Source organism: Onychomys torridus, chromosome 4, assembly GCF_903995425.1.
Source record: "Onychomys torridus chromosome 4, mOncTor1.1, whole genome shotgun sequence".
NCBI classification, from domain to species: domain Eukaryota; kingdom Metazoa; phylum Chordata; class Mammalia; order Rodentia; family Cricetidae; genus Onychomys; species Onychomys torridus.
In genome coordinates this window covers 143,712,951-143,731,209 of record NC_050446.1, presented here as the reverse complement: position 1 = coordinate 143,731,209, position 18,259 = coordinate 143,712,951, and the positions used below count along the sequence as shown (strand labels likewise).

The window sequence follows — 18,259 nt, the reverse complement described above, 5'->3', positions numbered from 1 at the left end:
AGGTGTTGGAGGTTGCCTGTCAAGCATGTGCTCTCAACATTTAACAGGACTCTGCTGCACTTTAACACCCAAGGCAGTCAGTCCTAAAGGGGACATCTGGTGATTCTGTGCAGAGCCAGCGCCCGCAGCTCCAGAAACTCCAGGAAGTTGGATGGAAAGTGTTCGCCCTCTGGTGTGGCAGGCACAGCCACTAGCTCTGTTTCTCATTTTGTTCCATAAAGGAGGTAGATCTCAGGTATGGTGAAGCTGTAGGCCGGTCACTCCAGCTTCAGACACACCAGTAAAAGGGATGAACCATTTCCCCACGTTCCAGAGTCTGTGCTGTCTTCCCGGCCAAAACCGTTCTGCTAATCGGTGGTCTTTTCTCCCCGCAGCCCCGCCTCCAGCTCAGGCCCTGCCCCTCGGCGCGGCCCTGCCCACTCGCACTGCGCAAGCGTGATCCGTATCAGCCGTCCTCCGCCGCAGTCCTTGGCGCCAGAGACGCCGCAGCATCCCAGCCATTAGAGTCTCCTCAGCTCGCTCCGGGTCCATCCCTCGTCCGCTGCCTCTTCTGGCGCCATGGCGAAGCCGTTGACGGACAGCGAGAGGCAGAAGCAGATCAGCGTGCGTGGCCTCGCGGGGCTGGGCGACGTGGCCGAGGTGCGGAAGAGCTTCAACAGGCACCTGCACTTCACGCTGGTCAAGGACCGCAATGTGGCCACGCCCCGCGACTACTTCTTCGCTCTGGCACACACCGTGCGCGACCACCTAGTGGGCCGCTGGATCCGCACGCAGCAGCACTACTACGAGCGGGACCCCAAGGTGAGCCGCCCGCCATTCCCGGGAGGGGGACCCGGCCCTGGGCAGGGCGGACTCCGCCCCGCCCCCAGTGTCGCCGGTGGGCTCCGGTCCCTCTTGCACCACTTTCACCGGTGACCAGTGAAGTGATGAGCTATGCATCCTCTGTAGAAGGACGCGTGCCTACCGTGCGCTTGTGGGTTTCATCTGATTGAGAGCCAGCCCCCGGCTCCCCTGCCTGCAGCCCCTAGTCCCCGAGGATGGCTTTGAGTGGCCCTGGTCTTCCACTGCAGTCTGTCCCTTGGGGTGTGTCGTCCGGAATCTGGCAGTCCAGAGCCAGGTTTGCAAAAAGTGCCTTAGGGGTCTGCTGTTTCAGCAGTTGCCAGGCCCCAAGTCCAGGCGGATTTTCCGGCTGGTTTCCAGCTGTGAGTTTCCGAGATGGCTGCAGAGTTGGTGTTTCCTCTACCCCTACCCCCTTTGTTTTTCTGCAGCCCCGAGTGAAGAACAAGGGACTGGAACCAGGCCCGGTAGTTTTATGAGTTGGATAGGGGTGAGATCAGTCATCTTCTGCAGGGAATTGTGCCCTCCCACCCCCCCCCCCATACATACGGTGGACTGATGAGGAAAAAAAATGATTTGTAAAGCCTGCCAAAAATGGGAGGGATCTGAAGGCTGTCTTTGAGGTCTCCACCCTGGCAAAACTTGTCTGGAGATTGCTTTAGGAGTTGTTACTTTCTCTATTTTGTGAACATTTGTTCTCAGTGGGAAAATGGAGTAATTGAAGAAAGCCTCTGACAGTTCTCCCCCCCCACACACACACACACCCTCACCCCCCACTGTTCAGCCCGGTCTGGCCTGTAACTATATGCAGTCAAACTGGCCTCAAATTCACTGAGACCCACCTGCCTCTGTCTCTGGGATTAACGGCACAGCCTGCTCCACCAACACCACACTCCTCATTATTTTTTGCCATTCGTGATGCCAGGTAATTTCAGTTCCTAAATACACAGGTATGTATGGGCATTTGTGTGTTGCACAATTTTGTGGCTTTGGTTTCACCCCAAACCATTTGTCACTTCACTCATAAACAGGGTTCCTGGTTAATAACACATACTGGTGCTTTTCAACTTATGGATGAACCATATTTTTGCACAGCCCCCTGTTGCCATATTTTCTTTCCCTCCCTCCCTCCCTTCCTTTTTCCCTCTTGGTATGGAGATTTCTGCCTACCCTGTACTAAGATAGAGTTAAAAACTAGCAAGGAACAGACGCTTGTTGACCCGAGGCCAGTTAGTAATGATTGGATTGTTCTAGAAACTGGACACCCGGCAGCTGCTTTACCGACAGAAATTTAGAGAACTTTAGAGAGCTTTTTTTTTTTTTTTAGCTGAGGATCGAACCCAGGGCCTTGTGCTTGCTAGGCAAGCACTCTACCACTGAGCTAAATCCCCAACCCTAGAGAACTTTTTATACGGGGCATTAAAGTATATTTCATAATTGGTAAGACTAAAAATTACTTGCTTTCCAAACTCATTCTGAGGCTTTTCCCCTTCCTGAAATAAAGATGGTAAGGATGGCTGTTAGACTACCAGTTGGGCCTCTTCATATTTAGTATGCAAGACGGCGTCAAAGAAGTGTCCCCAAATGGCTAAAACAGGTTATTACAACAAGGGCTTGGGGTGGCTGCCAGGGAAACTGGCCAGGACAGTGGCTCCCCCAGAATGCCTTGGTAGTGGAAGAGCTGTGTCGCTCAGATTCCCGGGTGTCGTCCAGGCAGTGGGTGACAAGGGATATGGCTTTGCCTGCGTGTTCAAGGTCATTTCCCAGGAGTTGGAGGACACTAGGGCTCCGGTTATGATGGGTCCGAGGATTAAGGAAATGTCTCTCGGTGCAGCAGTCTACCCAGCAGGTTTCCTGGTCCTCAGATGTGACGGGTTGTCTGCTGTCCTCACTATAGATGGAAACCTTTCTTCCCGTGCTCCACTTAACATATACATATCATATATTAATTTAGTGTGGATGGCATGTTTTGGTGGTTTACACCGATAATCCTATCATACTGCATGCTGTGGCAGGGTTCTCAAGGTTGAGACTCTGTCTCAAAAACCAAAAGATAAGTAACCTGCCCAGTTGGTGGATGGAAGGGTGTTGTTTGTCAGATCTGCATAGGGAAGCTATATGAAACTGGATAGCTGAGGGCTGGCAAGATGATCAAGCTGGCAAAGGCACTTGCCAGGCAAGCCTGAAATTGGTTCCTAGAACCCCTAGTGGAAGGAAGGAAGGACACTGTGCTCTGACCTCTGGAGTTGACCTGTGGCTATGTGTGTCTATGCTCACACACATCCTACAAACATAACTAAATTAAAAGTGGCTCTGGGTATGGTGATGTGCTCCTGTAGACTCAGCTACTCCAGAGTTTGAGGTAGCCTGGACCAAAGCCCCTGTCTCATACAAGAGACAGGAGAGGTGTAGCACAATGGTAGAGCCCAGATTTGAGTGTTTGATGCCCTGGTTTTCCATACTTGTCTGGGTAACTGATGATGACAATCAGCCAGTCACCTCTCTGCACAAGTTCATGTGAGGAATGGGATGGACCGCCAACAGAACCCCTCAGAGCCCTCCCAGGGGTGTGCCTGGCACATCTGAGGGATGTGAGCCTACACCTCTCAGACTGTGGAAGCAAGGTGGAGATGTTAACTACAGTCCTGACCCATGGTGCTTACATTAGAAGTGCCATTCATTTGTTTTCTACATCTTTTTTCTATACTGGGAGAAACACTTGGGGCTTTTCTTCTTTCTTTCTTTCTTTTTTCTTTTTTCTTTCTTTCTTTTTTTTTTTTTGGTACAGGGTTTCTCTGTGTAGTTTTGGTACCTGTCCTGGATCTTGCCCTGTAGCCCAGGCTGGCCTCGAACTCACAGAGATCCGCCTGGCTCAGCTTCCGGAGTGCTGGGATTAAAGGCATGTGCCACCACTGCCTGGCAATTTATTTTTTATTATATTTAAAACATTTGTTTTGTGTATGTGTGTCTGGGTGTGTATGAAGCAGGTGCATACCATATCAGAATCCATGTGGAGGTCAGAAGAGAACTTGCAGAAGTCAGTTCTCTCCTTCTAACACGTGGGTCCCAGGAATTGAACTTGTATTATCAGGGTTGGTGGCCACTGATACCCACTGAGCCATCTTGGCAGCTCTGAGTTTGTTTTTGTTTTTGTTTTTTTTTGAGCTTTTTTTTTTTTTTTTTTTTTTTTTTTTTAAACTGAGGATCGAACCCAGGGCCTTACGCTTGCTAGGCAAGCGCTCTACCACTCAGCTAAATCCTCAACCCGGCAGCTCTTAGTTTTTAAAGCCATCTGTTTGTTTGGTTCTGAGACTGCACAGCCCCAAAGACTTCCTTAAACCCATCCATTGGCTCTTGATTTTTCTTTCACTTAGAGGCACTGTGTCTTCATTTTTTTCTTAATTTTATTTTATAAAATAATAAATAAATATATTGTATTATATAAATAAATAAAAATTGGTGTTTTGCCTCCATTTATTTCTGTACATCAGTTTTGAGTCTGGTGCCCACGGAGACCAGAAGTGGGTGATGGATTTCTTGAGACCTGAGTTACAGACAGTTGTGACCTGCCGTTTAGGTGTTTGGGATCAAAGCCGGGTCCTCTGGAAGAACAGCCAGTGCTCTTAACCATTGAACCATCTTTCCAGCCCTAGAATCGTGGTTATTAGAAACAGTAATTAGCATGGATTCTTTTAATTTCTGACCAAGTCTAGAAGTCCATCCTGAAATAGTTCCTTGGAGGCCACTCAATCTAGGGACCAGAAGACCTGTGTAGCACCCCTCCCCCTTTTTGGAGGGATCCCTCTGTGTAGCCCAGAATGGCTTTGAGTGACACCACACACCAGCAGCTGAGTGTAGTGGTTTTTCGTTCGTTTGTTTTGTTGTTGTTTTTTTCTTTCTTTTTTTTTTTTTTTTTTGTTTTTGTTTTTTTGAGACAGGGTTTCTCTGTAGCTTTGGAGGCTGTCCTGGAACTCCCTTTGTAGACCAGGCTGGCCTCAAATTCACAGAGATCCACCTGCCTCTGCCTCCCGAGTGCTGGGTTTACAGGCGTGCGCCCGGCTTGTTTTTTTTTTTTTTTTTTTTTTTTTTTTAAAGCCTTTCTTAGCTTCACATTTTTTACATCTTTAAAATGAGGAGAGTTGAGCTATGTAATCTATTTTTGAGGCTTTTGACATTCTGAAGGGTTAAGGTTTTGTGTTTGCTTGTAAAATGTTTCCATTTTATGTTGACATTCCCCAGAAATGCCGAGAGCCTGAAGAGTTCAAGGCTATCATTGGTTACATAGCAAGTTTGAGATCAGCATGAACCATGCAAGAGACCCTGTCTCAAAAACCAAAATCTTACTGGGTGTGCTAGCACATGCCTTTGAGGCACAAGCAGGCTGGTTTCTAGGTTCACGACCTGGTCTACATAGTGAGTTCCAGGCTAGCCAGGGCTACACAGTGAAACCCTGTCTAGAAGAAGAAGAAAAAAAGAAAACCAAAAACTGTTATCCAGAAAGATTTGAGGATGTGTAACATAAAAGGTTCAAATTAGTAGAAGGCCTCAGTGAAGTTGGGGTAATATGTTAGCCAAACATGGTGAGCTCCAGGCCAGGCACCAAAACTACATGGAAACCCTGTCTTGAAAAAGCAAAAATAAGGGGTTGGGGATTTAGCTCAGTGGTAGAGCGCTTGAGGCCCTGGGTTCGGTCCTCAGCTCCGACCAAAAAAAAAAAAAAATTAAAGTGTGAGACCCTGTCTCCAAAACCAAGAAAGAAAGATTAAAGTGATGGTCTGGAGTGCCTCTGGGCATTTGCAGCTGGTATTATAAAACTCTTGTTGAAAATAGAGGAAAAGGGGGTTGGGGATTTAGCTCAGTGGTAGAGCACTTGCCTAGCAAGCACAAGGCTCTGGGTTAGATCCTCAGCTCTGGAAAATAAAATAACAAAAAAAGAAAATAGAGGAAAAGATGCCTTGAATGTGCATTGACTGAGGAGTCTGTTCCTAAAGGTGCCCACCTCACTTTGTGCCTAACAAATGCAGAGGGTGGGTTAAATTTGGGCATGAAGTCAGGAACTAAATCTCAGGGCCTCAGCTCTGGCCACCAGAGCAAATGGCAGATGAAATCCATTTACGGGAGACACCAGAGTCTTGCTTTCATGTGTGCTGTGTGCAGACACTTGGTCTCTATAGAGGCCTTTGCAAAACCAGTTGAGTGTCCTGTGGCTAGTGACCTTCACTCTGGGGCCCCTTGGACTGTGGTTTGGTTCCATAAGCATGAGGCCCAATGGTAGCAGTAGGTTGAGGAAAAGCAGGTCTTCTGGGAAAATAACCACATTGAATTTGCAGTCTGGCTGGACCTAAGGAGGTAATCCAGCAGCCAGGCCCCTCTGTGAGCCCCACATCTGGGACTTTGTTAGAATTCATCAGCAGTAGGAGCAAATGGAAAGCCTTTTTGACATTTCTAGTCTCCTGATGTGTGTGTGTTCCCAATTGTGTGTGTGAAGGTGACCTTTCCCTCCGGCAGGCTTCCCCAACAGCAGATAAAGGTCTTTGGCCTGAAACTGATGGTAGGCAGCTAGCTGTTCAGTGTTGACTGGATGAAGACTTCTGTCAGTGAGCATGTACCTTTGGCCTCTGCTCTTACAGGCTGTGATGGCTAATTTTATGTGTAAACTTGGCTGGGACACAATGCCCAGATAGACAGCATTATCCTGATTTAGAGGAAGGTGATTTAGGGGATGAGATTAACATTTAAATCAGTGGATTTGTTTTTGCATTTTATTTATTTTGAGACACAGTCTCCCTGTGTAGCCCAGTTGGCTTTAAACTTGTGATCTTCCTACCACAGCCTCCTGGCTGGGATTCTAGGCATATACCACTCTGCTTAGCTTTATTTAATTAAAAATTTAATTGCGACTGGATTTGTCAACGTTCTGTTGCTGTGAAGAGATAGCCTGACCACAGCAACTCTTATAAAATAAAGTATTTAACTGGGGCTTGCCTGCAGTTCAGGGGTTTGGTTCATTGCCCTAGTGAGAGGCACAGCAGCATGCAGGCAGACAGGGTGCTGGAGAAGGAGCTGAGAGTTCTACACCTGGATCTGCAGGCAGCTGGAAGAGAGAGAGAAAGACAGGGCCTGGCTCGAACCTCAGGACTCACCCCCAGTGACACACTTCCTCTGACAAGGCCACACCTTCTAATAGTGCCACTCCCTGGTGACCAAGCGTTTAAATATATGAATCTTTGGGACCATTCCTATTCAAACCACCACAGATCTTATTCAGGTAAATCTGAATCTTTGCTTTCGGAAAGTTTATTAAGATTAAAAAGAGGGAAAAGGATGCAGTTTGGTTGTTGGAATGCTTGCTTGACACACACAAAGACCTGGACTTGATCCAGGCATTGCATAAATAGGGTGTGGTGGCATACACCTGTGATCCCAGCAGTCTAGCGGAGGCAGGCAAGCCAGTTCAGGGTAATCTTTCTCTACCTATCAAGGTCAAGGCCAGACTGAGCCTGCACTGTCTGACCCTTAACCACCTATGTGATTCCCCTGGCTGCCAGTCTCCGTTCTTGTGGCCTCCTTGAGGTTACCTGAGGAACACAGTCAGAAGAGGCTGGATTACACAGACACCTCTTGCCATTTGTTTTGTTTTGCGTTTCATTATTGTTTGAGGCAAGGGGTCGCTGTGTAACACCAAGCTGACTTCCACTTCCAAATCCTTCCATCTCTGCCTCTCTGCTGGGATTATAGGGCTGTGCCACCATATCCCCAGCAATGCTCATTTTTCACTACATTTATTACTCTTACCACTTAGAAAAATGATGGAAACAAATCACGGGTTTAGGCACTCTGGCCACGAAGACCAAATGTATATAACTTAGTGCATTCCTCAAGGGCCTGAGCGCCTCGCAGAGTGAATTCTGCTAACGGCTGCTTATGGACTGACAGGCCTTGTGATTCTGCTGGCCTGGTCTGTCCTGCAGAGTCCTAGAGAGCTGGATCTCCTGCTGCACGGTCAGTCTGCAGAGCCTCCCGTCCAGTGTGTTCTGTTTGTCGGTTTCATTTCTCTGGAGATTTCCTAACATGGAGGGCCTGTAAATGCCTGCAAGGGCCATTGTATCTTTATGAAATATTGCAACTGACCTCACCTCTGTACCTCAAGTATTTAAAATTTTTTTTTCATTTAAAAAAAAAAAAGGGCTGGTGGTGCTGGAGAGATGGCTCAGCAGTTAAGAGCACTTGCTGCTTTTGCAAAAGACCTGAGTGCATCCCAGCACTCGCGTTGAATGACTCCCAACTGTGGTAACTCCAGCTCTCGGGCAACCAGACATCTCTGGCCTCCACAGGCACTGGCGTTCATGCGCACTTAGCTACACACAGACCCATATGTATACACATAACTTCAAATAATAAAAATAAGTCCAAATATTTTGGGGGCCTCAGAGAGATGGCCCAGTTAGAGGTCAGATCACAGCACCCGTGTGAAAAAGCTAGGCATGGTCCATTCCATGCATGTAACCCTAGCATTGAAGTGGGAGGAAGCAGGAGGATTGCTGTGGCTTGCTGGTTGCTAGTTTAGCTGAAGGATGATGCGACACAGACTCCAGGTTTGAGACCACCTCGAAGGGATAAGGAGAAGAGTAATAAGAGGTAGAGAATGGCCGGGTGGTGGTGGCAGCGTATGCCTTTAATCCCAGCACATGGGAGGCAGAGGTGGGTGGATCTCTGTGAGTTGGAGGCCAGCCTGGTCTACAGAGCGAGTTCCAGGACAGGCTCCAAAGCTACAGAGAAACCCTGTCTCGAAAAACCAAAAAAAAAAAAAAAAAAAAAAGAGGACACTTGATGCCTTCCTTTGACCTCTAGATACACACATAGATGTGTCAGCTCCCCCTTCCATACACAACAACAACACACACACACAAAAGAAAAAAATATTTTTGGTGCTGGGATTGAACTCAGGGCCTTGATCATGCACAGCAAACATTCTACCCCTGCCCTTTATATGACTTTCACAACTTTATTCTACGTGATTATAGACTTAAAATTTGCAAGATACTGAGTATGTGGTACACATCTTTAGTCCCAGCACTTGAGAGGCAGAGGCAGACCAGCCTGATCTACATAGTAAGACCTTTTCTCAAACCAAAATAAAATTTGCATGACTCATACACAGAGTTCCCCAAATGTTGAACAAGTTAACGTAATTGTCAGGTCTTTTTGTCTGTAAACTCTGTTTTTCCTCTGAATGATCTGAAAGTTAGTTGCAGCCGTGGCGTCCCTCAGTGTGCCCTTCCAAGTCTCAGAGGTATTCACAGAGCCCCTTACACTGCTCAAGTCCCGACATTCTCACTGGTAAGGTGTTGCCCTCTGCTTGCTCAGCTCCACCAGCTCTCCCGCTACTAAACAGTACAATGAGATGTAATAAGCTGTGGTGTTCCTCCGTCATGATCAGAGACTAAAGCAGGATTGCTGTGAGTTTGAGGCCAGCCTGGGCTACAGAGCGAGACTGTGGCTGAAGAACAATAAATGGTCTAAGCAGGTAGCTCAGTAGTTGAGTGTTTGCCTAGCATGTGCAGATCCTTGTGCCAAACACACACACACACACACACACACACACACACACACACACACACACACACACACGAAAATGCATGCAATGAGACAGTCAATAAGAAAATAGAACTTTGTAAACTAGATTGTATCTATTTTTTTTCCTCATTAAAAAGAGCAAGGCTTAGCCAGGCAGCGGTGGTGCACACCTTTAATCCCAGCACTCGGGAGGCAGAGGCAGGCAAATCTCTGTGAGGCCAGCCTGGGTTACAGAGTGAGTTCCAGGAAAGGCACAAAATTGCACAGAGAAACCGTGTCTCAAAAAACAAACAAAAAAAAGAAAAGAAAGAAAGAAAAAGAAAAACAAACAAAAAAGAACAAGGCTTTAAGCCTGGGTGTGATGGTGCCACCTAACCCAACTGCTTAGGAGTCTGAATTAGGAAGATCACTTACATCTAGGAATTCAAGGCCAACCTAGACTGCATAGCAGAACTCATCTGAAAGAAACAAAAGCTGAGTGTGGTGGCACATAGCTGTAATACCAGCACTCAGGAGGCTGAGGCAGGAGGAGTACCTCAAGTTCAAGGCTAGCCTGGGCTACATAGCAAGCCCCTTGTCTCAGTGTCTTTCTAAAAAAACAAAAACAAACAACAGCTGGGCAGTGGTGGCACATGCCTTTAATCCCAGCACTTGGGAGGCAGAGGCAGGTGGATCTCAGTGAGTTCAAGGCCAGCCTGGTCTACAAAGCGAGTTCCAGGACAGCCAAGGCTATACCAAGAAACTCTGTCTGTAAAAGCAAAAATCCAATAACCCCTGACACATTATAAGGCATTATACTACTTTTCATGTCACTGGGACAGAATACTTAAAGGAAGGAATTTAGAGGACAAAGTAATTTCAGGTCACGGTTCCACAGTGAGGAGGCATGCAGTACAAGCTTGCGGCATGACCTGTTGTATCTTGGTAGATCAGGAGAGGCTGAATGGGGCTGGTCTAAAAACTCCCAGTGAGCTACTTCCTCTAGCCAAGTCCCGTGTCCAAAAGTTTGACCACCTCCCCATGGCAGTGTTCCTAGCTAGGGGGCCAATAGTTTCAAACACACAGGAGCTTAGGAGCATGTAGGGGACAGTGTACACTCAAACCGTAGCAGTCAGGAACCAAATATCCAGCACCACATAGGAGTGCCTTTTCCTCTGTCTGCAGAACAGGGTTCTCAGGATGTAGTAAAGGGAAGCTCTGTGAACCAGAGACTTAGAAAGCCACTCAGACACAGTTTAGTGAATGGTGTCTACAACAGGATTTTGCTGAGGAAGTGTGACATGTCATTTTGGCTGCAGCTCAGTGGCTTTCCTCAGCCTCTAATACAGTTTAAGGTGAATATGACGTGAGGATGTGCATAGTTCTGTAAGAAATTACTGCTGCGGGGGCTGGAGAGATGGCTCAGCAGTTAAGAGCACTGGCTGTTCTTCCAGAGGTCCTGAGTTCAATTTCCAGCGACCACATGGTGGCTCACAACCATCTGTAATGAGATCTGGTGCCTTCTTCTGGCCTGCAGGCATACTTACCGACAGAACACTGTATACATAATAAATAAACCTTAAAAAAAAAAAAAGAAAGAAAAGAAAAGAAATTACTGCTGGACTGGAGAGATGGCTAGGTAGTTAGGAACCCTGGCTGCTCTTCCAGAGGACCCCCATGGTGGCTCACAGCCATCCATAACTCCAGTCCCAGGAGATCCAGATAACCCTCTTCTGGGCTGTACAGATGTACATGCAGATAAAGCACTCATATACATAAATACAATTTAAAAATGAAACAAGACAAAAATCATTGCTATGCTTAGAGCTCAGAGTCACAGATAAGCAGGAGGTGCTGGGCCCCTCCTCCCATAGCTGGGCTTGGTTCCTGCCTGTTTCAGAGTTGGAAAGCTGCCAGCAGTCTGCTTTATGACCAAGCTCACCATTAGAAAAAGGGGTGTTCTGAAGCTCCAGAAAGCTCATTAGGTAAGGTAGGGGGTTTCAGAGTTGCGGCAGGCAGGCCATGTATCCTATGGCAGATGCCATGCTTGGTGTGTAAGGCTGATCTAGGAGTAACACCCCAACACACACACACACACACACACACACACACACACACACACACACACATACACACACGACACTGAGATGCTGCAGGGTGGATACCGTGCTGTGGTTAGAAGGTAAGGGCAGGTCTTGTCTGGATGCTGCCCTGCCTGGTTGTTTCTCCTCTCATTAGAGACCTCCATTCATGCTGCGAAGGGTCTGGGCCTTGGTCGTCTTACAGGAAGGCAGCAGGAGGGTGAAGACCCAGCCTTGGCATGGCTCTGTGTCTAAAGCGGCAAGGAGCCTTCCCAGAACCTGGCCTGTAGTACACTGTGCTCTCTGCTCGGTAATTGTGTGCCTGTGTCATGTCAGTCTGTTGATGAGAGCTATTCTGTGCCCTTAGTCCCTGGTGAATGCACAGAACCAAGTAGACCAGGGGAATGTTGCCATGTGATCCTGGGAACAGGAATATAGACCTCAGGCCAGCTGCCTGCAGCCTTGATTATTCTGATGAAAGAAAGCAGTTGCCCAAGCCTTTGTTTGGTGCTCCGAGTGTTGGAAAATTCTCTTTCCTTTTCCAGCAGGTTGCCCGGACACTTCTGCAATCCGAGACTCTGAATGAAGGATTTGTTTCAGAAAAGGGAAAAGGAGTTGGTTGAGAGTAGGGGATTCTAAAAGACCCAGTTCTGAGCCTTGGTTTTGTAAAGGGCATCAGGCTAGGTGTGATGGTAACAGCACATGTCTGTAATTTCAGCACTCAGATGAGGCAGGAGAATACCCAGCTCAGTCCTGTCTCAAAACCCATTGAGAAAATAATGAAAAAAAAAAAAAAAAGCTATATGAAGGCTTCACCTGTTGGTATTAAACTCCACTTCCGTAAGCCCTTTACTTCTTTTTTTTTAAAGACTTATTAATTTATTTATTATGTATACAGTATGTATGACTTGCAGGCCAGAAGAGGGCCCTGGATCTCATTACAGATGGTTGTGAGCCACCATGTGGTTGCTGGGAATTGAACTCAGGACCTCTGGAAGAGCAGTCAGTGCTGTTAACCTCTGAGCCATCTCTCCAGCCCCCCATAAGCCCTTTACTTCTAAGATGCCTTTGGAAGGTCAATATGTTGTGTGGTATTGGTGTTTGAATCTCCCTCTCTAGCTGGAGAGCTTCACTAGTGCTCTTCTGTGATTCTCCTAATAGTGTAGGCTTTGCATATGATAAATAACCTAACATTAAAAGAAGGGTGGGGAGCTTGGCTCATTGGTAGAACACATGCATATCATGAGCAAAGCACTGGAGTGTTGTAGAATATTAGTGTAAGATGTGTTACTTTTGTTTATGTTGCATTTGTTTAACTCTGTGAAGCTGTGTTACTGTGCCTGTCTAAAACACCTGATGGTCTAATAAAGAGCTGAATGACCAATAGTGAGGCAGGAGAGAGAAATAGGTGGGCCTGGCAGACAGAGAGAATAAATGGAAGGAGAAATCTGGGAGGAGCAAGAGGAGAGATGGAGGAGTGAAAAGAAGGAGCCGGAGAAGGAGAGAATGACATCAGGGGCCAGCCACAAGCCACCCACGGAGTAAGAGTGAAAGTAAGATATACAGAGGAAAAGGAAAAGGACCAGAGGCAAAAGATAAATGGAATAATTAAAATTAAGAAAAGTTGGCAAGAAACAAGCCAAGCTAAGGCTGGGCGTTCATAAGTAATAATAAGCCTCCCTGTGCGTGATTTGTTTGGGAGCTGGGTGGTGGGCCCCCCAAAAGAGTAAAAACCAACCAACTACACTAGAGTTCCATCCTTAGCACTACAAAAACAACCTACAAACAAAGGCGTCCACCAGGCAACTTAACACTTGCTCTAGTCATATGAACAGACTCCAGAGAAAGGTCAACAGCCCATGGTGCAAGGGTTTCAGGATCCTGCTGCCGTTCTCTAGCTAAAATACGCAAGGGATTCTCTCACTCGTGTCCCTGAGCAGGGCAGCTCAGAGCACCATTGCCCTGGAGGTAGGCAGGACTGAAAGAGCGGAGAGGCTGAGTGCTGAGAAATGGCTTGCAGCCTGGGGCTTGGACAGGTGTCCTCACAGCTGCTTCCCGCAGCTGCCGCTTTCTAACTGATTAGGTTCTGCAATTCCCCTTTAAAACATGATGTGATGAAGGGAACCAGTGCTTCTTGAGCTCCAGCCTGGCCCAGTGGAAACTCCAGGATGGCTTTGTTGTATTCAGAGGATGAGCGCCTTGTGCTTGGAACCCAACTGGCCAACACAGGCCAGCCTGAATTGGGCCTCCATTTGGATCATCAAGTCTGTCCCTCTTCTTGGCTGGTTCCTCCAGCAAGCTTCTTTCAGTTGGAGGGATTCACTCAACCATCTTAAGGAAATGGGAAAAACAGAGTCAACACAGATCAGGAAATAAGAACTTTTTTTTTTTCTTTTTCTGAGACAGGGTTTTGGTGGGTTTTTTTTTGTTTTTGTTTTTTTGTTTTTTGGGGTTTTTTTTGTTTGTTTGTTTTTTGGTTTTTTTTGTTTGTTTGGTTTTTTTTGGTAACAACTCTGGCTGCCCTGAAACTATTTATAGACCAGACTGACCTCTAACTCACAGAGATCCACCTGCCTCTGCCTCCCAATTGCTGGGATTAAAGGTGAGCACCACCACCACCCTGCAAGAACATTCTTAAAACAGGTTGCAGAAATTCTAAGCAACAAGCATCTCCCAACTGTCAAGGCCAAGGCTCCCATTACTTGACCGGTGCTTCTGGCTGTCCCTGGCTAGTGGCTTCTCTGCTTATGCCTAGTGATGGTCAGTTGGAGGGAAAATGGAATCAAGAGATTTCAAGTGTAGGCATTGGGTCCTCAGTATAGCCTTTTAGATCAACAGTTATGTTTTCTTTTCACAGTGCTGAGTGGAAGGTACACATTTTGGCAGAAAGGACAAACTATAGCAACTTTAAAAATACAGATTTGGTGGGCTGGAGAGAAGGCTCACCTGTTAAAGAGCACTGACTGCTCTTCCAGAGGACCTGGGTTCAAATCCCAACACCTACATGGTAGCTCACAACTGTCTGTAACTCCCAAGATCTGATACCTCACACAGACATACATGCAGGCAAAACACCAATGCATATAAAACAATAAAAATAAATTAAAAAATATATTAATTTGGGGCCGAACATAGTGGTACACACCTTTAGTCCCAGCACTTGGGAGGCAGAGGCAGGAGTACCTCTGTGAGTTCAAGGCTGGCTTTCTGTCTATATAGAAAGCGTTCCAGGCCAGTCAGGACTGGCTACACAGTGAGACCCATGTCTTCTCCTTCCTTCCTTCCTTTCTTCCTTCCTTCCTTCCTTCCTTCCTTCCTTCCTTCCTTCCTTCCTTCTTTTCTTTCTTTTTTCTTAAGATTTTGTGCTGGGAAGATGGCTCAGTGGGTAAACATGCTTACTGTGCAAGTGTGATGGCCTGAGTTCAGATCTCTGGAATTCCTGTAACATCTGGATCTACTGGTGTGTATCTGTAATCCTAGTACTTCTGTAGTGAGATGGGAGGTGGAGACAGGAGAATCTCCAGGAAGCTCATGGTCAAGCTCAGCTTGACTGAAATACATAGTGCAGCAGCAGAAACAGAAAGAGAGACTATCTCCACAAGATGGGAGGTAAGAACTGATTCTGCAAAGATGTCACTTGACCTCCACAGACGCATCATGGAACACACATGCCCACACTTGAACACAAATCATGCATATATACCACACACACGTTTTTAGGAAAGGCCAAAGAGAATAATCAGAACGGGCTCCTGAGAGGGCTCAACTTTTTACAGGCTCTCTTAGGGAGACTTCAACAGTAGATAAGTAGGGATACACAGGCATGTATGCACAGTACACCGCATTGTATACTTTACCTGAGCTTTCAAGGTCTGTTACCTGTAGTCAACTGCAATCTTAAGATGTTAAATGGAGAATTCTAGAAATAACCCCATAAGGTTTTTCTTCTTGCCTTTAACTTCATATATTCATATGATGTGTTTTGATCAAATCACTTGGCACTCCCTCCTCCCCACTGAGTCTACTTAGTACTATCTATATGTACACAGGTGTAGGATCATCTACTGGAACATGAATAGCCTTTCAGAGGCTGCATCTCTGAGAAAAACATTCTCCCACCCCCAGCAGCCATCAATTGCCAATAGCTTCTCAGTTAGGGGTGGGACTTCACAAGTCCTCCCCATTGAGTGTGCTAGGATTTTGGCTGGCTTGGTCTTGTGCAAGTCTTGTGCATGCAGAAACAGCTGCTGTGCGTTCATATATGCAGTAGCTTTGTCATGTCCAGCAAATAATGTTTCACTTACAGACCTCCAGCACTTAACAGTCATCCTGCTCCCTCTTGTTTGATGATCCCTGAGCCTTGAGGGGAGTGAATGTGATATAGATTGTCCTAATGAGAGCTAAGCGCCGCTTACTCTTTTATTCTCCGTAAATGGATCTGTTATGGATCACTATATTAATTGCCATATGTTGTAAAAAGACACTTCTCTGATGAGCAATGAGAGTAGTATTAATCAATGGGCATAAAGATAAGAACTTAGGGGGCAGTTTATTGCTATGTCCATTTAGCAGAATACTAGGATTAGGTTTTTCCCTTCAGGCCTGGAGACCAGGGCCTATTCAGTCATAAGCTTTTGGCTCAGTTTGCAGTACCAGGCATGAATTCTTGTCTTGTGGAGCAAGCATTAAATACAACCAGAAAGTAGTTGATTACTTCTATAACATTCATGCCACTATTGCACTAATGGGCATGTTTTGCTAGGGCAATAATTATTGTAACCCTTGGGTCATGGTTGGATGAGATTGTTGAATATTTTTCTCCCCTAATAGCTTAAATAGAACCATCCAGAAAGCACTGTGAAAGCTAGTCAGGAGGCTTGAAGCTTCCAGGTTGATACTAGCTTGATTTCTGACTAACAGCTCAAAAAGAGGTAACCTGTACCCAGCCAGAATCTTTGATTTGCACGGCATTGAGAACACTGCAATGGGCCCTTGCACCCATTCTTTGCTTTGCCTGGGTGATGAGTCAGTCCTTTGTCCAGTATATTCTGCTTGTCCATTGGTTACTTAGTAGTGCTTGTAGTTGTCATGCGGACTATTGCAGTATCATAGTGTTGTATTCAAATGACTTATTTTGTTGGCTGGCCCCAAGGCACAAGGGCAGTGCTGGCAATTTTCATGTCAAATTGAAGCTGTAAAGACCTTCCTTTACACAAACAAGTGAAAGCTCTTGACCTAAGGAAAGAAAAGAATGTGCTGGGGTTGCTAATATCTGGTGAAACGAATATATTTTTGAGAGGCACCACAATCACATAACTTCATTAGAGTATATTCCTTGTTATTATCAAATAGCAATATTATATTTCTTTTTCATTATTGCTATTAATTTATGAATTAGGCTCATATATATATACATACATATACACACATATATGAGAAAACATGGTGCACATTGGTTGACAGTCTCTTATCACAAATGTGTAGAACCAAAAGTATTTTTAGATTTTGGAGTTTGGAGTATTTTCGTAGACCTGACCATTCTAGCATCTCTCATCCAAAAACTGTCAGGTGAGAGATGCTCAGCCCATGTAGAGTTCAGACATCCATTGACGTCTGTTGAGAGTTTTAGAGGAGATCACCCCTGGATAAGGCTGGGGATAGTCCATAGTAGAAAAAGAATTTGTATGTGTGGACCTTGAACACTCAGTATTTTCCCAGGCAGCTGGGATCTGGCTGGACTCTGTTTCCACATTTGTTAATAAACCTCGCCTAGACAGGACTTGCAGCTTCCTTTGCACTGTGGAAACTGTAAAATAATGAGTAGACAGACTCAAGTGCAGTGCAAACAGAGCAGAAGGTGATTAAAACGCCAGAAGCAATGGACTGTGAACCAGGAGGAACACCCGGGGCCCTTACAGCTGTTCAGGGACTTGCCAGTTACCCTGCAATATGTTTGTTTAAGCCATTTAAAGGATATTGGAATTCGGATAGAAATTCAATATTAATTCACATAATTCAATAAAGAATGGGGGTCGGGCAGCACAAACTCCAACTTTGTGACTTTTAATATATTCTTTCAATGGTTAGCTTTAGTGTTCTGGAATTTTGACATTTTATTTCCTTTTCTGGCACACCAACTCTGTGTTGTTCTTTCTCATCAATATCAGTATTTTTTCCACTAATTATTTCCTTGTCTCATTTTGTCCATTCTTCCTCAGCCACTGCTGTGGGCCGCAGAAATATATCATAAGAACTCAGCGGGTTATGGCAAAGTCACTACCTGGAGGGATCAAAGGAATTCCTCCAGAGGAAGCCAAATTCTAAGGAGCTTTTGGTGTTACTTGGCTTGTTATATATCAGCTGTCTTCTGTTATGAAAATCATGTGTGCCTTCATAGCTTTCCCAATGATTTTTTTCCTTAAGAAGGGCTAACAGTGTGGACTGGACATACACATTCCAGGTATTTGGAGAACGGCCTCAGGAAAGGCTTCCTCTGGAATCAGATCTCTCCCTTAGCCACTTTCAAGGACTAATAGTAATAACAGTCCACATGCAAGTCTCCTGATTTAAGGTAAATTCCACAAGGAGACACTGCCTAGGTGAGGTGGACATTAAGTAATAGCTTTACACAAATTAGCTTGGACCCTCCTTTCTTACAGCCTTACTAACTTTATAGACCTTTAACTTCTTACCTAACCACTTCTGGGAACATTTAGATAACTTTCTGTACTGACAGCTGTGCTCAGCCAGAACCCCAGTTCAAGCCTCCCTGTAATTATCATCAT

At 45.9% G+C, this 18,259-nt stretch overlaps 1 protein-coding gene across 1 annotated transcript in view; it reads left to right on the top strand.

Moving 5' to 3' along the window:
• Window positions 1-438: 438 nt before the first annotated feature.
• The window catches only part of Pygb (glycogen phosphorylase B), a 55,548-nt gene continuing 37,727 nt past the window's right edge, over window positions 439-18,259 (top strand). Inside the window, exon 1 of the mRNA XM_036183779.1 lies at window positions 439-801. Within this exon, the coding sequence (XP_036039672.1) occupies window positions 559-801 (243 nt within the window). The 5' untranslated portion in view covers window positions 439-558. The remainder of the gene's footprint in view (window positions 802-18,259) is intronic.